This window comes from Bombus terrestris, unplaced genomic scaffold (genome assembly GCF_910591885.1).
Source record: "Bombus terrestris unplaced genomic scaffold, iyBomTerr1.2, whole genome shotgun sequence".
NCBI classification, from domain to species: Eukaryota; Metazoa; Arthropoda; class Insecta; order Hymenoptera; family Apidae; genus Bombus; species Bombus terrestris.
The window spans coordinates 318396-345896 of NW_025963586.1; the positions used below are offsets into that span (position 1 = coordinate 318396).

At 40.7% G+C, this 27501-nt stretch overlaps 1 protein-coding gene across 1 annotated transcript in view; it reads left to right on the top strand.

Moving 5' to 3' along the window:
• The first annotated feature begins 521 nt into the window (after nt 1–521).
• Nucleotides 522–27501, top strand: part of LOC100646452 (odorant receptor 22c-like) — a 33821-nt gene continuing 6841 nt past the window's right edge. Inside the window, exon 1 of the mRNA XM_048414283.1 lies at nt 522–1049. Coding sequence (XP_048270240.1) covers nt 768–1049 — 282 coding nt within the window. The 5' untranslated portion in view covers nt 522–767. The remainder of the gene's footprint in view (nt 1050–27501) is intronic.

Below are 27501 nucleotides of genomic sequence, written 5' to 3' on the forward strand. Positions count from 1 at the left end.
TGTACATATGCAACATTGCAACATTCCTTTTTGAACTTATTACGTTTATAATCTAGTTGTATGGCAGGTTCTACTGACTATTGTCGATCCAACAGGACGAGGTAGCAGATAACAAAACGTTCACGTGTGGCTACCAATCGATTTTCACTCGTCGATATTCAGGGGCGAACTGGTACCTTTATTCTATGGTTCTTTCTAGTAGATAATTAACTCACATAAAAATATTTGCGAATAATTCTGATTCTGAACGGGAAAATATTACAAAGTCATCAAGTAAAGCACGTATGAAAAAAACATAAATAGCTTCAACAAAAGTACCTTCTTATTTTCTAACACACAAGGAGCTGGAACCTGTGAACCGATACTATTCTATCCATGCATCGACCACACTTATTTATTTATGTTTACTGCATCGTTTCGTTGGATCGACTATAGTCCTATTGCGTGATAACTTCCCTTTGCATCCGTCCAATACTATATGTCAGGCCAATATATAATGCAACCAATAATTGCCATCTGCAAGTCAGCTAGCAACGCAATAATTACATCAAAGAAAGTTATTAACCGACACATTGGCACGAAGTACTACGCTGGCTAAGTATAATTTATTAAACTTCTCGTGGATACAAAACAATTTTATGCAGCTAACTTCTGTGATTATATAGATGCTTTTAAAGCAGTGTAATTGACTTTCAAGAATCTATTGTATATCGTTCTATTCTATCAGTTAGATTCTATGTATTTCATTCAATTCATAAGGCAAAGGAATGACACCAGAGAAAGTCATCTACATTACTTGGCTTAGCGTAGCTTTGTGTTTCTCTTGGCCACTTCCTGTCGGTAGCGGCAGAAATAAAGTCTTTGGTTTCAAAATTCTACAGGTAGCTACCGTTATTAGTGCCATTATGATGCTTTTACCTTTGATGTATTCGATTTATTTACATTTGGACGATATGGTTATTGTTTCTAAATCTTTCTCCGCGGTAACGAGTGTGAGTCAAATTGCTGTTCACACTTTCATATGTTTCATCAAGCACGATTCTTTTCAGGTAAGTTCTTATTCATTTTCTCTTAATATTCAATGTAAAAAGATACAACGACGCAGATACAGTTGCTCACAAGCGTATTCGCACATTTATACAAACTCTTTATGAATATATTATGTCTGTTATACAAAACATTTTGTGTATTGTGATTATATTAGTACAGTTCGAAACAAACTTAAAACAATAATATTGCAATTACAAGGTATTTAGCGCGGTTATTTCACAAAGATCTTAAACGCATTTAACCGTTATATTAATAAAGTTCACTATTCAGTAGGATTATATTGAATACTAACTATACTGTTATAATGACTATTCATGCTGTATATTAATTTATTGTTAAATATACATTTATAATAAATACGTTGTAATATTTATATCTATTTCCAGATTGGTTTCAAATTTTATCTATATAATCATGATAGTAGGGCGCTAATGAAATTTCAAAATGTTTTACATAACATAGATAGTACATAAATATTATACATAATACATAAAAATTTTCTATTGCAAGTGTCCAAATACTTTCATGAGACATTGTACGTACAATGGATAAAAAGCAACTGAACATAAAAAGTGAAATAACTATTTATCTACCTTACACAAAAAAGTTATAAATAAAGTAAATTTAATTATTTAATTATTAGAAGGAAATTAATGTATTAGATCTTCTTCGACTATTTGCATTGTTTTTCCAATATTGACTTTTGTATGCATTGTTGTTCGACAAACGGCAATGTTTTTATAAAACAACATTTTAATTTTTAAATTATCACCAAAAGATTTCCTTCGTAAAAGCAAATAATCTCTCAAAGCAATAGCACTGGAAACCTGTTAAAAGGATATTCGAATTAGAATGCTCATTCCTTTCTTATCTATTCTGTAGGTTACTAATATACGTATTTTCATTATTTTTCTTAAGATATTAACAATTATAACTTAATCTTTATTACATTTTATTCTACAACAATATAGTTTTATTTGTTACAGTTTTTATATTTCAAAAGTATTGTTCATATAACTTTTAATCCTGTATTATAGACACTGATACGCCCTGAAAACCTTCGAAATGCTCCGAACGCAAAGCGAAAAATTCGAATCACTTCGAATATGATTCGACATCAGTTTAAAACTCTTTAACATCTGATAAGTGTAAATCTTGAGCTTTCATAAGCCTTGAGTTTCCAAAATTTCATAAATTTTGGAAATTTCGAAGCTCTTCATAAAATGTAAAACTATAAACAATAAGCGGGTATTCAGTACTTTTATATACTATAATGTATACAAGGTTATCCACTTAACTCGGAATCTGCGCTCGAGCAACTATTAAGAACGGCAACAGTACAATATATACTCTTGGTATTACAATCAAATGTCGTTCTCCATTTATAAACTATTGTTCGAATTATAATTAGGTGGCATCATACAACGGCTTGATTGAAGCCGAAAAACTTCAAATTTGATATTACAATAAGGAAAAGATGATCATTGAGAAAACGAGGTCCGTGTGTTTACCCGACGAATTTTGTGCGCTCCCGAACATCGAAGTAAGGAAGCGCACCTAATTCTATTCTCACACATAAGTCAATTTTTTCTTTTTAATTCCAATCACTATTAAAATTTGTTATTAAAAATTGCATTCAACTACCGGAGTTATTAACGAAGTACAATGAAATTATTCGCACTCCTACAAACATTAAGGCCTTTTTCCTATCTCGTTCGGTAATTTCCATTTTCAACGTATTAATATCTTCACGCCGGTGTCACGTAAAACCGACATTTGGATTGTAAGGGAAAAGAAGACTAAGTCGTAACTCAACTTCTAATTTTCTTTCATCGAACTTTTATTATAAATGTAACACTTACAAGAATAGATTGACATTGAACCGGAAGAAAGGGTTGTACAATAACAAGAGCTAGAACAAGAACCGCCTGAGCGGGTTGAAGTCTCGGCTTATATACTTTTTGGTTTTAGGATGTTGAGGGGGCTCGGTGTAGGTTATGATGTGGAAAAGTGTCCGAAGGTCGGGGGTCGATGTCTTATCTATGATGTGGACTAAGGTGTGTCATAGCTTCTGTGTAGGCTATGATGATAAGGTGGTGATGTGTCCAAAGGAGTCCGAAGTTCGGCCATTGATATCCTATCTTTGATGCGGGTTGATATGTGATTGATGTCACACCGGCACTGCTATTTGTGTTTCTTTCCGTGGGCCGACGCTTGTATTCATGCTTTACTTCATCTGGCGGCGCTACTATTGTTTATTCAAACATTGTACTTATTTTGTTAATATAAGACTCGCAAAATAAAACTTCGTGTTTCTTTCTTCAATTAATATGCGTTAAATTTCCATTATTTAAATTTTCAACTGTATGGAAATTTCGTCTAGTTACTAAATGAACTGCATTTTTCGTGGTATGCACCGTCGGATGGAACAGTCAGGTGTGAGCCACCGGTGGTACGCGCCGGCGTGATTTTTTTGTAGAAATTGACTGTTACTGCCTGATTTATTTATCAAATGTCCAACTGGACAAATTGTAAAATATAAATTAAATAATAAAAAAAAACTACCTGACTTTGGATCGTTCTGCTGTGAATACATCGAATGAAAGAATAAGGAACAAGGAAACTAATTAACGTACGATAAGGCACTTCACAGAATTCATATTTAGATAAATCAATTTTAAAAAGTAAAAATACACTTAATCCTCACACTACAATGCTTAGGTTGTTTATGTTAGAAGTGAAACTGATCGCTCGAAGCAGTTGCCGATGTAAATTGTCTGGCGGTGACGCAATTATCCATAAATCGCCGAAATAAAAAGAATAAAGTTTTTACATTTTTTATTTTATTGTTATAAGATTGTTTTAGTTGAATTGTTGAAATTCTTACAATCTAGATGATATTAAACATGGCACACCCTCGAAAGACGGACGGTTTGATCAACTGCACGGGAGACGATATTTATGTTCGTTCGGACACAATATTTTGAGATTACATTGAATACTGATGTTGATGAACTGATGAGCTCTATCATTTGAAGATACATTCAGTTTCTTATTGTTCTAAGATAGACAACTTCCGTCGTTTGCCGACAAGTCCTAACAGACCCTGAGCACTACCGTGCGAAGGTTAAACTAATTTCTATTTTTTTACTGGTATTCCTAAATATGATTTCTGCGAAGTGTCTGGTATCTTAATTGCTTTCTTTATTTGTTACCCTTACACTCGACTTATTTACGGTAAAGCGATCTAAACTTAGGTAACAGTGATCAATTTATAGAAAATGAATGTTAATAAATTTTTATGTACGATGTAGAAGAAAATGTATGATACGTTAAAAATGAAAACTATTCTAACAAAAAAACTCTGGCAGTTTAATGCGATTTTAAATAAAACAAATTACATTGTAATTACATTTTAGGTAATCATAATCCAAAATATCAATTACTTAAAAAATAAAATTGAGTTACATGTGGTAACAAAATCGAATGTGCTTGTTTGTGTCACGACCTTCAAATCCGATGGACCGATGATGGAGATAAAGATGTGGCGGCCTTGGCGACAATGCATATCGCCGAAGTACCTAATGAGTCATCGTTATCCCAACGGTCCTTCTACCGAATGTTCTAGAAGAAGGGGTGCGTGGCAACGGTTACGTATGCCTACAGCGTAGTGGGGATATTGAGGGGTGATAAAGGAAAAAAGAAATAGATCCCACCGAAAGTCAAATTGTAAGAGCTTCAGTCTTGGAAAGTCACGGTTGGAGCTCAGAACTAAATCGCAGTCAACGTAAACTCAGAGTTCAAGAAATAAATTCTCTTTTGTATTTTTCTACATTTTATTTTTCTCTTCGTCTGAGATACCTTTTTCATTTTCGTGACACATGCTTCGAAGCTTCGGTAGCGTGCAGTAACATGAAATTGTCGGAGGAAACCGCAAGGATCGCTTTCTTAGCGTTTGTCTTCTCCTTATTGTGGCGTAAAATTTGAAGTTCTTCAGCGAAAACCAAACTGCTCTGTGTTCTTGCCTAATTATACTTCTAGCAATAGCTCGTAGCTCGCGACATTTGATTCTAATACTAAGCGTACATGTAACAAGTTCTCACTTAAATGGATAATTCCGCATATATAATTTTGCTAGGTTTAAGTCTTTAAAGTTTCAATAAATTTCGAAACCCCAGATAAATTTCAAAGTCTTGAAACTTAAATGAGTATCTCAGTTCCGCCTGGGCAGGCGACCTAAACGGACGTGCGAAACAGTGCTCCAGTGAAAGTACGGCAAGAGGGAAGAGAAAGGGACAAAGTAAACGCCAAAAATCGACAAAACGTGGAATCATGCAGATTCCACCAATAAAAATAGTTAATTCCGGTGAAACATATTTCATAAATAAAGCTACAGACTCTACATATGTAGAGAAAAAAGACGATATTATGGAAACAACACAATCCGACGGGGAGGAAAACATACCAATACACCAGGAAGAAAGCTGGACGGTGGCAAACTCCGGCAAAAAACGGAAGGTAACCCCGCTCACAAGCGCGAGGAAAATTGATACATTTGAAAAAAAAACAATGGCTACAAGATATCAAGCTGCATAATCCATTCAGCGCACTGCCAGAAGAGGCAGCAACGGACCCAACGGAAAGTCCGACAAACCGCATCACCAAACCACCTCCGATATACGTAGACGCAAAAATAATTGACCCCCTCATCGAACTGCTAAACAACATCGCAGGGAAAGACAACTATATCATCAAACAGATAAAAATAGACCAGGTGAAAGTGCAAACCAACACCCCAGAAATATTCAGAAAAATTACAAGATCACTAAAGGAAAAAAACGCAGCGTTTCACACTTTCCAACTCAAAACTGACAAAAGCTACAAAGCAGTAATCAGAGGACTACACCAAAAAACAAATACCGGAAAAATAAGTGAAGAACTGGCAAAAATCGGACACCAGGTAAGGACAATTAATAACATTAACAAATAGGATACCAAACAAACATTACCGCTATTCCTAGTTGAACTAGAACCTAGAAACAACAACAAAGAAATATACGATATAGAAAAATTACTAAACACAATAGTAAAAGTGGAGCCACCTAGACATAAAAAAGAAATCCCACAATGCATAAGGTGCCAACAATACGGACACACTAAAAACTATTGCAATAGAACCCCGGCATGCGTTAAATGCGCAAAAACTCATCTTACGATACACTGCCCATCCACGGGAAAAATAGAGGAGGTTAAATGCTACAACTGCAACACACCTGAAACTGAAAACACCCAGCCAGTTACAAAGGTTGCGAAGCTAGGAAACAATTACAACGCAAACTGTTCCCGCCCCTACGAAGCAGGACAATCACTAACACACAAGCCCAACAGGACAGCACGAAACCCGAAATTATACCAAATACAGAGCAAGCAACAAACTCCAAACCCATCAGCACCAACACCATTGGTAGTCTAAGCTACGCTCAAGTAACCAGCCAATCGACACATACAGACAACCAATACCACAGCAATAGTAACAATGACACTGCAGAAATCAAAGAACTGCTTAAACAATCCATAAAGAACACCGAAATGCTAACCAGAATGATAAGCGAACAAAACGCAGTACTCAGACAGCAAACCCAACAAATCACAGTCATGCTACAACTACTTACAAACGTGCTAAGCAAAAAATAAAAACGGACACGCCAAAAATAGCAGCCTGGAACTCAAACGGCCTACAACAACGGGCCCTTGAAATTAAAACATTCATACACTATAACAATATAGACATTATCTACACAGCCAAGTTAACAAAGAATATTTAGAAGCAACCACCGTTACAGTTCAAACTAGCAGCAACTGCTTCCAGTTGTCAGCAGTATATGTATCTCCGCGACACAAAATAACATCACAAATGTGAGAAGAGCACTTCCAACACTTAGAGGACAAGTACATCGCAGCGGGAGACTACAACTCAAAGCACACGCTATGGGCATCAAGAATTACTACACCTCGAGGTAGAATCCTGGAAAAATATATTAGAAACAATAACCTCAATATATTATCCACAGGAACACCGACATACTGGTCGATTGACCTGAACCAAAAACCAGATCTACTGGACTTTGCAGTTACACGGGGGCCAAACACAAACAAACTAAAAATAACACCCAACCACGAGCTTAGCTTCGATCATACACCCATAATAATTGAATACAGAAACAAACCAATACACTATAGCAAACCAAAAACACTATGCGATAAAACCACCAAATGGCAAACTTTCAAAGAAATAATTGAAAGCAAAATAAACTGCAACATCCCGTTGAAAACTCCTGAACACATAGAACAGGCAGTAGCAACATTGACAGGAACTATCCAAGAAGCAGCAAGGACAACCACTACACCCGAATCAACCAGCAGACAAACAATAACAATTCCGCAAGAAATACTCGACAAAATTAGAGAAAAAAGAAAAGCGAAAGCAAAATGGCAAAAACATAGAACTCGAGAAAACAAAAAACACCTAAACAAACTTGCAAAGGAAAGAAAAAACAAAATAAAAGAGCAGAACAATAACGATTTCGCAAAGTTCATAGGGACACTCTCCACACACGAGAACACCAACTATTCACTATGGAAAGTATTCACTACGAAAAAAATAAGGAAGGCAATAATAGCCGTCCCAGCAATCAGAAAAGCAGATGACACATGGGCAAAAAGCAACGAAGAACCAGCTGAAGAATTCTCCAACCACCTCTGCAACACATTCACACCACACATTATCAACAACAGCAACTCATACGGAGGAGGATCCACAAACCACTATTACCACAACCGACAAGGAATACACCATACCTAAAACATCAGCACAAGAAATTAGAAACATAATTGATAAAACAAAAAACAGCAAAGCACCAGGAATCGACCTGATCAATGGTAAAATCTTGAAGAACCTTCCGCCAAAAGCAATAAGACTAATGACAATAATATTCAATGCAATTCTAAGAATTCAATACTTCCCCAAACCATGGAAATTAGCACAGATCAAAATGTTACATAAACCAGGCAAAGACCCGCACCAAACTGCATCTTACAGACCAATATCACTGCTTCCAGTATTTTCCAAAATACTGGAAAAAATAATATATTGCCTGATAAAAACAATAATAGAGACAAAAAAACTAATACCGGATCGCCAATTTGGTTTCAGAAACAAACACTCCACGATAGAGCAAATGCACAGGCTTATAAACGAAATAATAGTAGCACTAGAAAACAAGGAATACTGCACAGCCCTCTTTATGGACATAGAGAAAGCATTTGACAAAATAAACCATGAAAGCCTACTACAAACAATTAGGAAACAATTCCCGGAGCAAATACAGCAATTAATAAAATCCTACTTAAGCAGCAGAACCTTCGCAATAAAAATCAAGGACACATATTCTGAAGTTAAAGACATCAAGGCAGGGGTGCCACAAGGAAGCGTGCTAGGCCCAATACTATACACATTATACACGGCGAACATACCAACAACTACCAACAGCACAGTATTGACATTCGCGGACGACACAGCCATACTAGTCAGGCATACTATCCCAGAAACGGCAGTCAAAATACTACAAGAACATATCATAAAAATAGAAAATTAGCTACAAGAAAAACAAATAAAAGCAAACCCCAATAAATGCAACCATATTACATTCACGCTACGAAAACTGATACCACCAAACATCCTATTGAACGGTACGCATATAACGCAAACAAAGCATGTCAAATACCTAGGACTCCACTTAGATACACAACTCACATGGAAATCACATATCAAAGAAATAGTAGAAAGAATACAGAAAACAAGGAGACAAATGCATTGGCTAACTAGCCGAAAATCCAAACTAAGCACAGAAAACAAGTTAAAAATATATAAAACGATCATAAAACCAAGCTGGACGTACGGAATACCATTATGGGGGACGGCAGCAATGAGCCATATAAACAAAATAGAGGTAATACAGGCTAAAATCCTCAGAACAATAGTAAACGGACCTTGGTACGTCAGAAACGAAGATATACGGAGGGACCTGGGAATCCCAACGGTCAAAGAAGAAATTAGCAGATTCTCCGAGAAATACAAATCAAGAATAGCAACACACCCAAACCGGTTAGCTGCGGAAACACACAAAACCATAAACATGGAGAGAAGACTAAAAAGGAAGCACCCAGCAGACCTTATAAAGGACATAATCTAACAAACACGAGGATGGTAGCCCGCTGGGGGTAGCCACCAACATGCTAATTTAACTGTTAAAAAATTCCACCAAATGTCCAAATTGGACAAATTGTGAATTTCAATAAATAAATAAAAAAAAATGAGTATCTAATATTGTATACTAATGTATACATAGGCAGTTTGACTACAGCTACAAAGATATTTGAGGGTCGAAAAGCTAAAATAAAGCTTAAATCAAGAATAAAAGAGTTAAGTTTTCGGTATTGCTTTTCAATTATTAACAATTCAAAATCGGCTAAAATATCTCTGTGCGCGGGCAAACCTCCGCACACGAACGAAAATAGGTCAACTCGAACAGCAAGGTTCACAGCAATCCTCAAATCGAACGACACATGGCCAGCAGCTCAGTACAAGTCGTAGAGAAGAAGACTATCATGCAGAGATGTTAAACCAGACTGCGCAACGTTTCGTGAAGACAATCGAAGATTAAACATTAAACATGCTTATGCATAGAAATTCATAATGGCATAACGGAAACCGCTCGAATTCGAATTTCCGAATAAAGGGTATTAATGTTTCCTATAATCCTATGCCTTCATAAATAATTAATAAATGAAGCACATTAATAATGTTTATACTATGTCCATACATGCACCACAGAAGAATTACACACGCACCGCGAGTGTTCAAACTGTTTAGAGAGAAATCTTAACGAAAATATCAATCATTTTATATTACAGTAAATGCTCAATATAATTTTTGTTTTTTTTTTTTTTTTTGTAAACATTGTACACAGTAAGTACGACGTATATGTCACGTAAAAAATAACTCTCGTAGTAATGTATATAAAAACATTATTTCTCAAGAGTCGAAGGCTCTTGAGTACCAATATTACAATGCTCCAGTATCGACTTATGATTCAGACTGGCTCGACCATCATTATTCGGAGTCTAAATACTAAGCAGGAACAATAAAAATGATGGAGGGGATATTGTTTCTGGAAGTTCCTTATCAGGGTGGCGAGGTGTTAACTGATATTTAGAAGTGTCAACTGTGCGGAGGATATTTAAAGGTATCAACTGTCCTGAGAATATTTAGAGTAGAGGTATCAACTGTCCGGAAAATATTTAGAAGTGGTCGCCTAAGGTGACGTCAGGGTAAAAGAATTTGGGGTTACATATACATCGCGCACTGTACACACTACACACAATCCCAAATCACTCGCGTTGGAACTAAGTAAAAGACATTTAAAAAATAACAAAGAATAGAAAAATAACGGAAATAAAAAAGGTTAAAATACTAAAAATAAGAAGACCCCAAAAAATCTACAACAGAATAACTTAAATCTATATTAAAACTATAATTAACTCCGACTTTATGTTTATACAGTTCTCCTAACGTTTCTCTTTGGTTGTCGAAATGATTCTGTCCTTCCAGAATTGTTTTACCTTCTTACCAAATTTTTGAAATCGATGAAACATAACAAGGTAGTGAAACATCGTGATTTTTTTTTTTTTTTTATTTATTTATTAGAATATTTACAATCAATTCTCGTTGAGAATATTCAGTAACTTAATTTGGCGTGATACAATGACATGGATTATAATAGCTTTATAATGCTGGTTCTAGTAGAACTAAGGATTTAATCTAGTGGGTATTTTCTTTTTAGTCTGCGGATCTGGTCCGTCGTGTCCAGTAGTTGGGTGACTAGTGGGTTGTGGTGGTTGTTGACTCTTGTGTTATACCTGCTTCTGGACTTGTGTATTTCATCTTTGACTGTAGGTATCTTGAGGTCACGGTGGATTGTTTCGTTGGTAACATACCAGGGTGCATTTAATAGGGATCTTAGCGTTTTCGATTGGAAGCGTTGGAGTATTTCAGTGTTGGAGTTACTCGCTGTTCCCCATAGTTGGATTCCGTAGGTCCAGACAGGTTTTATTACGGCCTTATAGAGGGTTATTTTGTTCTGTATGTTTAGTTTGGAGCGTCGGCCCGTGAGCCAATAGAATTTTCTTAGTTTTTCATTTAGTTGCTTTGTTTTTTCTGAGATATGTTTTTTCCAAGTTAGCCTCCTGTCCAGGGTCATGCCCAGGTATCTTACGGAGTCCTTGCTTGGGATTATTGCGTTGTTAATGGTGACCTGGGGGCAGGTTTGTTTTCGGAGCGTGAAGGTTACATGGGAGGATTTTTTTTCGTTTATTTTAAAGCCCCATTTTTGGAACCACTTTTCCATGGAGTCGAGACTTCGCTGGAGAGTGGATGAGGCAATTGCCGGGTCTGCGTAGGTAGCTAATAGTGCTGTGTCGTCGGCAAATGTTGCTATTGTTACCTCGTTTGATATGGGTAAGTCGGCAGTGTAGATGGAGAATAGTAGGGGTCCGAGGACACTACCTTGCGGTATGCCGGATTCTATTGGGAATGTTGCGGAAGTGGCGCCTAGACATTTGACTATGAATTGTCTGTTGGTTAGGTAGGATTTTAAGATGGAGTAGTATGGGTGGGGTAGGATTTTTTTAAGCTTGTAGAGTAGCCCTTCATGCCATACTTTATCGAATGCCTGTTGGATGTCTAGGAATACGGCTGAGCAGTATTTTTCCTTTTCAAGGGTTTGGCTGATCATGTGGGTTATGCGGTGGATTTGCTCTACTGTTGAGTGTTGTTTTCGGAAGCCGAATTGGTGATCTGGGAGAGTTTTCAATTCTTCTAGGAGTGGAAGGAGACGGTTCGTGAGCATCCTCTCGAATAGTTTAGATAGGGTAGGTAAGAGACTGATTGGGCGATAGGAGCTGGCTTCATATATTGGTTTACCGGGTTTGGGGATGAGGGTGATTAGTGAGATTTTCCACGCCTTAGGAAAGTGTTCAAGGCGGAGGATGGCGTTAAAGATTGATGCGATGAGTGCAATCCCTTTTATGGGGAGTTCCTTGATTGCTTTATTTCCTATTAGGTCGTGACCTGCTGCTTTCTTGGGGTTTAGGCGACTGATTGCTTCTATGATCTCTGCAGAAGTGAAGGGTTGGATAGGAGGGGACATTTGGAAGGGAGTGTGCAGGTATTCGGTGACGTCCGCTGCGGCTATGGAGGAATGGGGTTGGAATACTTCAGTCAAGTGTTTGGCAAATAGGTTGGCTTTTTCTATAGGGCTACGCGCCCATCCACCCTGCGGGCGGCGGATTGGAGGTATTATTTGTGGGGGGCGCGTGAGTTTCCTGGAGGCTTTCCATAGTGAGTAGTTTGAGTCGGCTGTGGGGGACAGGCTGGCGAGATATTTGTGAAAACGGTCATTATTGTAGTTCTTTATGGTTTTGGATAGTTTTCTAGTTGCGTTGTTTAGTTTGCGTTTGTCCTCCGGTGTTCTATGGGTCTGCCATATCCTTCTTAGTCTACGTTTTTCTGCTATTTTTTTTAGTAAGTACTGGGGGTATTCGTGATTGCTGATGGACGTTTTTGCCGGTGTGGAGACGCGGATAGCGTTTATTATGCTCTCATTTAGGTATTCCGTGGCTGCTTCGATTTCGTCATTGGTTTTTAGTGAGGTTGAGGCTGAAGTTGTGTGGGTAAAGACTTCTCTAAAGAGCTGCCAGTTGGTGTGTTGGTTATGAATGGAGCCATTAGGTGTATTCTCGATGATAGTTGAACTGACTGTTACTATCACGGGGGAATGATCAGAGGAGAGATCAGCCGAGGAATTGATTTGGACGTGTCTTGGCGAGATATTTTTAGTTATGAAGAAATCAAGGAGATCGGGTATTTTGTTTGTGTCGGTGGGCCAGTGTGTGGGTTCGTATGTGGTAAGGTAGTTGAGGTTGTTGGATATTATGCTGTTGAGGAGGTTTTTGCCTCTTACTGTAACCAGTCTGCTACCCCATTGGGTGTGTTTAGCGTTGTAGTCTCCTCCGGCTATGCATCTGTTGCCCAGGGTGTCCAGGAAGTGGTCGAAGTCTTCTTTGGCGATGGAGTGTCTGGGAGGGCAGTATACAGCTGAGGTGGTGATTGTACCATGATAGTCTTCTATTGCTACGTTTGTTGCTTGGAGGTAGTCTTTCTGGAATGGTGGAAGTTCGTAGTGTTTGATATTTGCTTTGATTATGATTCCGGTGCCGCCGTGGGCCTTTCCGCTGGGGTGTTGGGTATGGTAGAACTTGTATCCGTTTATGTTCAGGTAGTTTTTGTCGGTGAAGTGAGTTTCAGATATGAGCATTATGTCGATTAGCTGGTGTTTTAGGAAGAGTTCTAGCTCAAGTTTGCGTTGCGCTAGACCATTGGCATTCCAGAGAGCTATGCGTCTTGGTTTTATTTTGTGTCTGGGCGTATTAATTTGTCCATGATGAATGTTAATAGCGATAGCAAATTGTTTATTTGCTCTGATTGTTTCTCTATTAGCTTTTCTAGTCTAGAGACGTTGTCTGTGTTAGGTGAGGTGGGGGCACTATTTTGGGGAGGATCCCTGTGGCTATTTGGTGTATTTTGAGTGCCTTGTACCGCTTGGGCATAGGAGTTTGAGGGAGTGGTGAGTTTGATAGGGCTGGGTGTTTGATTGATTGGGGGGATTGGGATAACTGTGGATTTCGGCGAGCTGGGTGTTTGGTGATTTTCCTCTTTTGTTCTAAGTTTGGGGTATTTGCTTGAGTACAGACTTTTGTAGGCTGAGCAGCCTTTGTAGTTGGCAGGATGGTCACCTTGACAGTGGATGCACTTCGCTGGGGTTTCCGGTGATTTCCTGCACTGGTCGGTGGGGTGTGTACCTGCACATTTGACGCAGCGGAAGGTGTGGTTGCAGTATTTCTGCGTGTGCCCATATCTTTGGCACCTTTTGCATTGGACTATCTCCTTTTTGGTTTGCGGTGGTTCGAATTTAACGATGGCGTTCATTAGACGACTGATATTGTAGATTTCCTTGTTGTTTGGTTTCTGTTTTAAGTCGATGAAAAATAGGGATAGCGGGTCTTTTGTGACTCTATGCCTTATGTTGCTGACATTTGTGACTTCGTGGCCGAGTTTCGATAGTTCTATTTTTAGTTCGTCGATGTCTGCGGAGTGGTGGATGTTTCGTAGCACTACCCGGAAAGGTCTTTCTTCCTTGAGTTGGTAGGTGTGGAAGTTGGCATTCAGGGCCCTGAGTGTCTTGGTGAGCTTCCTGTAAGCTTCTGGGTTCGTCGGCAGGATTTTTACTTGATTGTTGGTTATTTTCAGGTTATAGTCCTCCTTGGAGATATCTCTCTCTAAGGACTTGGTCATTGTCTGGATGTCTATGACATCATTAATAAATATTGGTGGGGGAGGGGGGCGTCTCTGTGTGTGGTGGTTAGGTGGCGAGCCTGCGGTTTCCATGGCGTCGTTGGTGGATTCCAAGATTGCGAACCTGTTGTGGGTGTTGATTTGCGTTGATGGCTGTTCGTTCGAGATTATGTCTGCTGGTTCGGTTTTGCGTTTTTTCGCCTTATTGGCGTCGTTGGCACGGGGGGATCTGCTGAGCTTCTGCCACGGGGGGAGTAGCGCGGGGTAGTGGTGGGTTTGCACAGGCGAGCCTGATCGTGATTGTTGGGCCATCATCGAGCTAGCTATTTCAATATGAATAACTAGTCGTGAGGCTATGCGGCAGGGATCGGGTTGGGGTTAGTTGCGTAGGCTTTTCTTCTCTCTGGCGGATAGGAAACACTTGGGAAGATAGGAGCACGTTGTGTTCACTTTCGACGGTTGGGTAACACGTGTTGCTTTCGAACTTCACTGGGTACTAGAGACACGTCTGCACGCTTCGGCACTCGACAGCGAACTCCGAGTCGTAAAATGAGACTGTTTACCTGATGAAGCAATATAACCATAAGGAACATTTTGACACGAACGTATTTTATACCACTTATACCAAACGACCTTAACGGTCCAATCGAAATGCTTAGTTTTACGACAGTTCCTTATGACTATTACGGTCCAATTAATTATATTGACGTAGCGAGTGATCGCCTTGACTGAGAGATTGATTTCAGGCTACGCAAAGAGTCACCGGACGAAAAAGGTAACGATAGCTATTTTGCAAATATTTCGGAAATTAAGGCAGACCACAGATTATATGTATAGGAAAAAATTGTTCAAAATATTGATTTCTATATCATATTTCAAAATCATCGAAATCGGGGAGGACGTGACGTTTCTCCAAATTCACCTTATTATATTTTGTAACTATTTTACATTTTTTCAAATGTGATGTAATTTCTTACTAATACCTAAATCTCATCGAATTCCATTGTTAATTTTTGTTATAAACTCTATTTTCATGTATATCCATAAACTTCAAACAATTCTACAAAATACAGATAAACTGAAATTTTAATTTTCGGCATTATAATACAATTTTTGTTATTATCGTTGATTCTATATAAATGAAGTCGTTAAACATGTTTTGCTATAAAAATTGTAAAAACGGTTTGTGATCTTCTGCGATCTTATATATTTATAATACGCTATGTCTCTGTAGGTTTTCTGTAACTGAACAAAATTAATCAGTAAATACGACTTATCACCGCTATTTATGAGTTCTGTTCATAAGTCTTTGGAAGAACTGATTTCCTTTTAAAAAATTCTCTTCACTAATATAAACATTCGGGAGAGATTTTTTATCAAATTAAATGTTATTGACAATATCGTCTTCTTTACATATAGGAAATTTTTAGGATGGAAGAAACATAATTTTCATAATAATAAAAGATATTATCTTTTAACGGATCATTTTCCGACGAACACTTCAATAAATATAAAGGAGAACATTGTTTCCAATTCGGATATTATGGTGTACTGCAACAATAAATGCTTAATAATAATATCGCCATCTGTAAGAGATAAACGTATCATTGGACCCGACTTTGGACGATTAGATTACCGACAGAGTGATTAACCTTTTCGTTGCGAACAGCGCTTATAGGCGTTTAGCCATAGTCGCTCTCTCCGAGCGAAGAGCGCCTGTAGATGCTCAGTTACAGTATCTTTTTCCGAGAATCGTGTCACCTGCGCGACCGTTCTCCCACTGTTACGCCGTCTGTTTAAAGAGCAATTCATTTCTGAGCGCTCCGCAGCGACAGGGTTTACAGATAAATCGAATGTACACGATTTTGTTTTCTCCCAGTCTTGTGTGACTACGTTTTCAGATCAGTCGAACGTTAAAGCGTTAAGCGGAATGTACCTAATTGAAATGTAACAGTTAATTATCGTAGTACAAGTTTCTTTTTCCCATTGACCAGTAAATTTCAATAGGTTATGAAATCAGACCAGTAAAGAAGTTCGTAGCAGGTGTTAGAGTAACAGCAAGATGAGACAAATCCTGATGCGCTCAAAAGAATCGTTAGATGACATATTAAAAGATAAGAAGGTAAGTGGTGTAGGTATAAGGCTGTGGTGCAAAAAATCTTTATAAACTTAAGATCGACGAGAAGGCAATGCCAGTGTAAACAAGCATAACGACAAATTCATACACTTTTTTCAGAAAAAATTGAGATAGAGAGATCCGGATACTATCAGCAGTTTCGCCAATAAAAATATGACAATTGACATAATAATACAGAAGTAATACAGAAGAGTGGGATTCAAGAAATGTACAAGACTATGCATCAAGGGAAATTTCAATAGAAAACCATTTCCCAAGATATCGAACAGACTAGCAAAGCTTCTGCGGACCCATAAAAACGATTACATTAGGAGGAAGACGATATATGCTGACAATGATCGACGATTACATTGGATGTATCGAATTATGCCTAATGGCATACAAATCCGGACAAATTAAACATTATATAGAAACGATGAAAAGGAATTTGGTAAACTACCATTGACATTGAAGTCAGATCGCGAAAATGAGTACGGTAATAATGAATTGATGAATTTATATTTGAAGAAATAGGGTATTGCAAGTGAATTCGCAATACCGTATTCCCTCCAGCAAAACGATAAATCAGAGATATAGAAATACTACATAGAAATAACGCGATACGCTAATTGATGTTGGAGGGGCAAAAGATTTTGGGGAGAAGAGGTAATAACCGTAAAATATTTGATAAGTAGATTGTCGTACAAAACAAATGAATCCCCGCCATACAAAATATAAAATGGTTGAAAATTACAAATATAAAATGTGCATATTTTCGGATGTAAAGCGTATGCCGAGATCCTTGATAAACAAGGGCGAAACGAATAAAGTTACCATAAGTAGAGACGTCATTTTTCTAGAAGAAGCAGCAGGGAAGTCAATACCAAATAAATCCGTGAGTTTAGAAGAAAATAAGGTAGACAATAGAACTAAGATAGAAATAGATATCAACATTAATAGTACAACAAAAAAGGAAGATAAGCGTGTTATAGAGGAAGAAAAATTAACGACAGACACGCAAAGCAACACTGTAAGAGACAATCCTAAAGGATTAACAAAGACATAGCGCCAGCGAGATTAAGCATGGATGGTTGGTATAGAACAGAATCACGTTGAAGAACCAAAGGTAAATAAGTGCATCATCAATGGACTGAAAAAACTACAGTACGAATATGCCGAAACAGATCCTTGTCTATGCATAAAAGCGAACAGAAAAAGTAAAAGATATATTGTAATATATATGAATGACACCATATTAACAACTAATAATCATGTGGAAAAAACTAACTTGAAAAAAGGGCTATCAGAATCATATAACATAGAAAAATTAGGAAAAATATTCAACAGTACAAAGAGAAATTGACAAAAGTGGGGTGTAGTGTATACACCCGACTCATTGACGGTGCCATTAATATGTATAGACTGTAGGTCCTCAGAAATAAAAATTCAGGGGATTTAAATATTTAGGACCGAGCATGTTAGGAAACGGGTCTTCCTGAACCGACCCAAACATTATGTTAAGTATTCTTGAGTATTGAATGTGGTCATGCGTTATCTTGCATGGACCATACGATTTCCACACATAACTGTGCATATACGCACATACATACATATAAAATAAAAAATGAAGAAACAAAAAAGCAACTGCAAAAGATTATTTAAATTTATACTCAAAGGATTAATTAAGATATTTTTATAGACTAATCTGTAATAATGTAAGTTAATTTATAAGCAAGTGAAAACTTATGTGACGACACTCGACAACAAATACCGCCACTCGAGACTAACTCGCAACGGACACGGCAGCTTTACAAACTACCACCAACTAAATATAATCTTCTCCACGCTAAACAACAAAAAATCCTCCGGCTTCGATGGCATCCCAAACATTTTGCTCAAACGCTTACCAAACAAAATAAAATGATACTACACAATACTCTGCAACAATGCGCTAAATAACACGTATTTCCTCAGAAAATGGAAAACAGCCAAACTCATAGCAATTACAAAAAAAGATAAAGACGGTTCATCACCTGCGAACCTACGACCTATAAGCCTCCTCCCCAACATAAGCAAAGTATACGAAATGGTCATAAACAACCTCTTTGCCGTCTTCTGCGCAAAAAATAAGGTAATCCCTGAAAATCAATTCGGCTTCCGGCACAAGCATTCCACAATCCATGCAATAAATAAACTTACGTCGGACATCTGCTGGGCACTTAACGCAAAGCAACGAGTAGCTGCCTACCTAATAGACCTCGAAAAAGCACAGTCGACACAGTCTGGATCCCAGGACTTATTTACTAAATGATTAAAAAGAACTTTCCAGAATACCTAATTAAAATAGTCTGGGACATGATAACAAACAAAACATTCTTAATGGTCGACGGTTCACACACATCAAGCAAAGAATTCTCCATTGCACGGTCTGCAACAAGGAACAGTAAATTCCCCGCTACTCTTCAGTATCTACAATAACGACTTACAAAACCTCTTTAACCTCAACACATCCACCCATAAACGCTCCATAGCCTTCGCAGATGACCTAATCATCTACGTAACAGGCCGCAAAACCGAAACGATAAGAACAGAACTGCAAGAACTCTTTAACAAAATTAACGAATACTACCACTCATGGAAACTAAAAGTCAATGGAAGCAAATGCGAAACCATACTATTTAGATCCAAGACAAGTAAAATCGGCCCAATAGAAAGGGAACACTGTAAAAAATTCCATCTAAAAGAAAAAGCAAACGAAGGGGATCTCATACCACACAAAAACTGCGTAAAATATCTAGGAGTAAATATAGATGAAAAACTAAACTACAAACAACACATCGAAATTCAACTCTCCAAAGTCAGCAAAGCATTCTGGAAAACAAAAAAACTGTTTTACTCTATGTTACGTCGCGTGAAAAGGTCCGCGCGACGTACTTTAATGTCTGACCGTCCAGACCCAAACGTCATTAGAGAACCCTCAATAAAACTAAGGCCCACCATAAACCGATTCTCATTAGCTTGCAGAAACCTTGAATCCTGCAAGCATTTTCGGTTTATAGCGGGTACTTAAAAGGTCCTTAGGTTTATTGAACGTTCTTAAATATTACGGAGTAAGCTGGTAGTTATGACGGGAAAAATTGTTAATTATATGATAGGGAAAATCAGGCATTTAGAGATTAGAAATATCTGGGTTTTCCCACAAGTCATGCCGTTAGGATGCTTCCATATCCCAACTTCAACCGTTAACGTCTTAGCTAATGGTAACGGGGATCTGTGTCCTCATGTTCATAACGGAAAGTACGAACAACGAATCAGCTTACTTCGTTCAAAACCTCCATCGTCATTGACACAGGTAGACGTACGAGTCAGTCGTTCGTAGTAGTACGAGTTAGTCGTTCGAGTAGTACGAATCAGTCAGTCGTTCGAGTCAGTCGTCAGTGCAAGCCACCCAAGTCAAACAGTCGGAGTCAAGCAGTCGACGTCTCCTCATTCAGTCTTTCGGTTGATCCTGTTGATTCGATTCAGTCAAAGTTGGATCTGATCCATCGCCACATCTACTACGACCCACGAGCCTTCCTCTCTCAGATTGGCAGTCAGAATCTGAGCAAGATCCAGGCAATCTTCAGACTCAACGACGTTACTATTGTGTGTGATTAAACGAAGCTGTTGGAGAAAAATATAATCATAACCCTACCAATCACGGAGTTATATTAATTCTATTATCTTAACGGAAATCAGGGGATCGATCTACTCGCGGCGTCGATCATTAGAATCGTAACGGGAATTTACGACTCCCGTTGACGTGTTTCCTCGCGATTGCGTCTCCCCGCGATAGCTCGAAAATACATGGTCCTTCGAGCCGGATCACGTGCCAGTGTCAAGTAAGTGTCCACACACAGTGCCACGTGTTCCCTTTGAATCCAACAGCGGAAGTGTATCACTCCATTAATGTCAGCGACGTCAGGAGCAACACCTTCAAAAAGATATACACACTGGTCGAGGCACGCAACCAGGCAGCGTCCCGACGTAACTGAGTAATCAATTTAAGAAGATTTCAAGTCGATCCACATCCCGAATCATGCCGACCCCAGCTAAGATCAACAACTTGAGGAAACGACGTGATAAATTGTTCGAAGGCACGTTAACGACTGTAAGGGACCGCATCGATAGATACGAACAGTCAGGCATGCAAGATCTTGCATATTTGAGATCATCTCAAGCCCTACTCCAAACCGGGTGGAAACGATTCCTATCACTCCAGGGCGAGTTGGACGACATCGAGGACGAGGATATCGTTCAGGAACGCGTAGCGTCGGAACAGTACAGTTCCCTGGACGAGAGAATACAGCATCTCCGGGAAGGAAAGCCATCTTCAATCCCGCCGCCATCTAAGGGCACCGATTTTCTCGAAGCGAAAATGCATTTATCAGAAATGCGGCTACCAGCATTCGACGGGAAATTCGAAAATTAGAACGCATTTTTTAACACATTCAACTCGACTATCGACATGAACTCTCACCTAACCACCTTACAAAAATTCCATTATCTGCGGGCTTCCTTAGTAGGGGAAGCCGCGAATTGTGTGAATTCTCTAGTTTTCCATGAGGAGAACTATCCGAAGGCGCTGAGCCTTCTCAAGCACAGGTACGATTGTCCGCGACGCATCGTGTCATGCCATGGATTTGCAATCATTGACTACCCAAAGCTGACGCATTGTTCTCCAATGGCCCTAAGAGACTTGGCCAATGTCGTAAGACAGAACCTCGACGCACTAAGCAGTTTGGGACAAACCGTACATCCGAATAGCCTCATTCTTGATCTCATCAGCTCCAAACTACCCGATTACGTCAGGCAACAATGGGAGCTAACCTTGACCAACAAGGAGGTGCCTCAATACACCGATTTGCTAGATTACCTCGAGAATCTAGCGCTCACAGGCATATCACCTTCCGATATCAAACAAATTAAAACACCGGACCAATCCAAAAGAATCCGACAGCGTAAGACACGAGGACAGACATTCACCGCATCCCGGGTCAAGAATTCCTGCCATTCTTGCAAGGGCCAACACTCCATTTGGCATTGCGACGCCTTCAGAGCCAAAAGCGTCAGTGAACGCTTGAAGGAGGTCAAAAGTGCACTCCTGTGTCTGAACTGCCTGAGTGCGGGACACACAACTCGGGATTGTCATGCCGGGTCTTGTAGGGTGTGTGGAGGTCGCCATCATACAATGCTACATCGGGACAGGCAAAAGGTAAGGTCGACTTCCTCCAATTCAGATCAAGGTTCCTCCCCTTCCAGCAAGAGATCATCGACATCCCCGTCAAAGACTCGGAAGGCCGCAAGGAAGCACAAACCAAGGACTTCACGGACTTCAAGTCCATCAACCAGTCCGAGACAGACACACAATTGACGCCAGGCTCGCCGAACCCCAACAAGGACCGATCAAACCCGACCATCAGATCCCGAATTATTGTGCAATGACCTAGTAATTACAGCACAAGTTAACATGCTGACCGACAAACGGCAACCTATTCGTTGCCGTGCGTTGCTCGATACTGGATCCAGCATGAACTTCATTACTAGAAGACTAGCCAATTCCCTTGGAATAAGACAAAAGAAGTGTTCGGTCCCAATTGGGGTTCTCGATACTTTAACGACGACGGCAAGGCGATACATAACGGCTACGATCATGTCAACCGACGGCAGCTATGAACGTACAATAACGTTCCTCGTCATTCCGGCTATCTCGACCCTGATCCCAAGTCAACACATCGATCGCTCGACATTGGAAATACCAAAGAATATCAATCTGGCCGATCCACGATTTCATGTGCCAGGTCCGATCGATGTCTTACTGAGTTCAGGTACGACACTTGCTTCGATGTGCGTCGGACAGATTAATCTGACGCGACCAGACGAGCCGGAACTGTGTTTACAGAAAACCCGATTCGGCTGGGTAATCGGGGGGAGTCCAACTTACCAAATCGCGACAAATGCATTCCACGCCTCCACAACGGCTCTGCAAGCTGATCTCGCGCGGTTTTGGGAAATCGACGAAGGACCCCCGATTCAACATCTCTCAGAGGCAGAGCGACGATGCGAAGAACACTTCCGAGATCACGTCCGACGCACCAGCGAAGGACGATACATCGTCGCCCTTCCATTTAACAGCCAGCTCCCATCCCTTGGATCAACCAAGGCACTAGCGATGAGACGACTCGCATCACTCCACCGCCGATTCCAACGCGATAACTCATACGAAATCGCGTACAGTAATGTGATCCAAGACTACATAGACTTGGGTCACGCGACGAAGATCGACCCTGGTCACCTCGCTAATCACGAGTATTATCTGCCACATCACGGCGTGATCAAGGAATCAAGCGACACCACTAAGCTCCAGGTTGTGTTCGATGGATCAGCGGCAAGCAACACTGGAGTATCGCTAAACGATACTTTGCTCACCGGACCAAAGTTGCAGGAGGATCTATTCGACATCCTACTTAGATTCCGGTCTCACCAGTATGTTCTAACTGGCGATATTGAAAAAATGTATCGCCAAATATTGATACTCCCAGAAGATAGGAAATATCAACAAATTCTGTGGCGCAATTCCGACGGTGAGATCGACTCCTATCAACTTAACACCGTGACGTTTGGGTTGTCAGCCGCTCCATACTTGGCCATACGATGTCTCAAACAATTGGCAGACGACGAGGGACACCAATTCCCGCGAGCATCACTGGTATTAAAGCGAGACTTCTACGTAGACGACGCCCTCACCGGAGCTGATACGAAGGAAGAGGTACTGTCGATTCGGAAGGAGCTCACCGACCTTCTGCAATCAGGCGGCTTCAATATTAGAGGATGGGCGTCCAACGATTCGGACGTACTGAAGGGGCTATCCGAACAAGACAAATGCCGGAAGCTACAATTAGGTGAGTCTCAGACCCTAAAAACCCTCGGGGTTTTTTGGAAGTCCCAAGTTGATTCAATCCTGTATTCAGTCGATACCCTAACTGATCTCCCACGCGTTACAAAGCGATCAATAAGTTCGGTGATCGCCAGAATTTATGATCCATTAGGATTGCTAGCTCCAGTGATAATTCGAGCAAAGATTATTTTGCAACATATATGGTCATTAAAAATCAACTGGGATGAATCACTTCCCGCGGATTTGCATACGGAATGGAGCCGGTACTACACCCAATTAGCGTTGATAAACAACGTCCGGTTTCCACGAAAAGCTGTAATACCAGCAGCGACTAGGATGGAACTCCACGGGTTTTGCGATGCCAGCGAGAAGGCTTACGGAGCCTGCGTCTATCTCCGCACCATTAGTTCCGACGGCTCCATCCAATCCCATCTACTCACCGCGAAGTCAAAGGTCGCTCCGCTCAAAACACAGACGATCCCACGACTTGAACTGAACGGAGCACTACGTCTGGCTACCCTGATCGCATCAATCCAGAAGGCCCTGACGATCGAGATCTCTCGGATCGTATACTGGACTGATTCCACCATCGTGCTCCAGTGGATCAAATCCTCGCCGCATATGTTAAAAACATTTGTGGCGAACCGAGTAGCCGAGATCCAACTCAAGACTAACCTCTCCGATTGGCGCCATGTACCCACCGCCGACAACCCAGCGGACCTCATCTCACGAGGTCAGACGCCCAAGGAGTTCCTGCGCCCGTCCATTTGGAAAAATGGACCAGAATGGCTCCAGCAAAACGAAGAGCATTGGCCAACATGGAACCCAACTACGTCGGGCGAAATCCCTGAGCAAAAGAGGTCACCCTGCCTGGCAGCGAACCCAGTCGACCATACGATATTAGAAAAATACTCGTCATGGTCAAAACTAACCAGAGTCGTCGCTCGCTGCTTTCGATGGAGACACAAGCAAAGCCGGGCAGTATCTCTAACAGTAGATGAGCTCATTTCGGCAGAAAATAGATTGCTTAGACTCCTACAAAACATCCATTTTTCGAAGGAGATTCGCTCACTACAAAAAGATCGGACCACGTCCGTGGGAGGGAAACTCCAACGCCTAAATCCTTTCCTCGACAATGAAGGGATAATACGAGTCGGAGGACGACTCACTAACTCACAGATGCCCTTCCACCAAAGGCATCCGATCATTCTGCCAAAATCATCAGTGACTGAGCTCATCATCGGCCAGGAGCATCGACGCAACCATCATTCCGGAACCCAGGCCACACTATACGCTATTAGACAACGTTATTGGCCTGTCGATGGCCGAAGCCAAGTATGGCGCACCATCAAGAAGTACGTCCGTTGTTGCCGAGCCAATCCACCATCAGTAGAATATCTGATGGGAGACCTGCCGGAGTCACGGATCACCGAGTCGCGGCCCTTTACGAACATCGGGGTTGATTATTGCGGCCCGTTCTATGTCAAGGAGAGAAGGGATCGTAATCGCCGAAGGGTAAAGGTGTACGTCGCCATATTCATATGCCTGGCTACCAAAGCCGTTCATATCGAATTAGTGAGCGATCTGACAACCGACGCATTCCTTGCCGCGCTCCGCCGGTTTATCTCTCGGAGAGGACATTGTGCGACCATCCTTTCGGACAACGGAACTAACTTCGTCGGAGCAAACAGGGAGTTGAAAGAACTTCACCTCCTATTACAATCCGACGACCATCAAGAAAGGGTGCAGACCTTCCTCACCGATCGGCAGATACAGTGGTCATTCAACCCTCCGAATTCACCACATTTTGGCGGTTTATGGGAAGCCGCGGTGAAATCATTTAAACGGCATCTTATTCGCGCCGTTGGCACGGAACTCTTGACCTTCGAGCATCTCAATACTCTGGTTATTGAGATCGAAGCGATGTTGAATTCCCGTCCACTTACTCCCATCTCAACAGATCCTAACGATCTCCCAGTCCTCACTCCCGGACATTTTTTGATAGGCGACACATTTACCAACATTCGGGAACGAGATCTTAGGACAATCCAACCAAGCCACTTATCTAACTGGCAACGTATCCATCAGCTTAAGCAGGAATTTTGGAGTCGATGGTACCGAGAATATCTTAACGAATTAACCAGCCGTAGCAAATGGTACAAGGGTAAACATGGCATTCGTGAGGGCACAATCGTAATTCTCCGAGAAGACAACGTTCCACCTATGCATTGGCCCTTGGGCCGCGTCATTAAGGTCCACCCAGGAGCCGACGGAATTATACGGACAGCCACGGTGAAGACAGCGACGAGTATCCTGGATCGCGGCGTCAAACGATTGATTCCACTACCCTGTCAACCCGAATCGGAGGAACCCGGACAACCACGAACAGCGGAGAACGCAGACGAAAGTTCCCCCTGATACCATCCATGGACTTTTGATCGGGATCCTCTCAACGGGGGGAGGATGTTACGTCGCGTGAAAGGGTCCGCGCGACGTACTTTAATGTCTGACCGTCCAGACCCAAACGTCATTAGAGAACCCTCAATAAAACTAAGGCCCACCATAAACCGATTCTCATTAGCTTGCAGAAACCTTGAATCCTGCAAGCATTTTCGGTTTATAGCGGGTACTTAAAAGGTCCTTAGGTTTATTGAACGTTCTTAAATATTACGGAGTAAGCTGGTAGTTATGACGGGAAAAATTGTTAATTATATGATAGGGAAAATCAGGCATTTAGAGATTAGAAATATCTGGGTTTTCCCACAAGTCATGCCGTTAGGATGCTTCCATATCCCAACTTCAACCGTTAACGTCTTAGCTAATGGTAACGGGGATCTGTGTCCTCATGTTCATAACGGAAAGTACGAACAACGAATCAGCTTACTTCGTTCAAAACCTCCATCGTCATTGACACAGGTAGACGTACGAGTCAGTCGTTCGTAGTAGTACGAGTTAGTCGTTCGAGTAGTACGAATCAGTCAGTCGTTCGAGTCAGTCGTCAGTGCAAGCCACCCAAGTCAAACAGTCGGAGTCAAGCAGTCGACGTCTCCTCATTCAGTCTTTCGGTTGATCCTGTTGATTCGATTCAGTCAAAGTTGGATCTGATCCATCGCCACATCTACTACGACCCACGAGCCTTCCTCTCTCAGATTGGCAGTCAGAATCTGAGCAAGATCCAGGCAATCTTCAGACTCAACGACGTTACTATTGTGTGTGATTAAACGAAGCTGTTGGAGAAAAATATAATCATAACCCTACCAATCACGGAGTTATATTAATTCTATTATCTTAACGGAAATCAGGGGATCGATCTACTCGCGGCGTCGATCATTAGAATCGTAACGGGAATTTACGACTCCCGTTGACGTGTTTCCTCGCGATTGCGTCTCCCCGCGATAGCTCGAAAATACACTCTAGACATCTCAACAGCAAAGTAAAAATCCTGTGCTACCAAACGTTAATTAGACCTATTATAACCTACGGCTGCCCAATTTGGTACAACATACCAGCTTCACTAATGGAAAAAATTCGCATATTCGAAAGAAAATGCATCAGAGCTTACCTGAGCATTTACAGATCAGAACACAGCGGATACAAAAAATACGAAAAAAATAAAAAAATATACGACTTAGCCAACATCCACCGCATCGACTGTCACATCTTAAAACTAACAAGAAACCACTTCGTGCAAGCTGCGAAGATAAAAGAAAATAGCTTAATCTTCGGTTGCTTATTCCCAAACGACGCATATTACAAACATACTCTGATAAAAGGTTACATCCCCCCCCCCGAAGCTTTTCTATACCTAGACAAAAGAAACTATCTCCAAGACCAAAATAACATCCCAATAATTTATCATATACAAAGAAAAATAAGGATTAAATCAAGACAATACGAGGAAAACTTTGATGGACGGACTGCAGACAC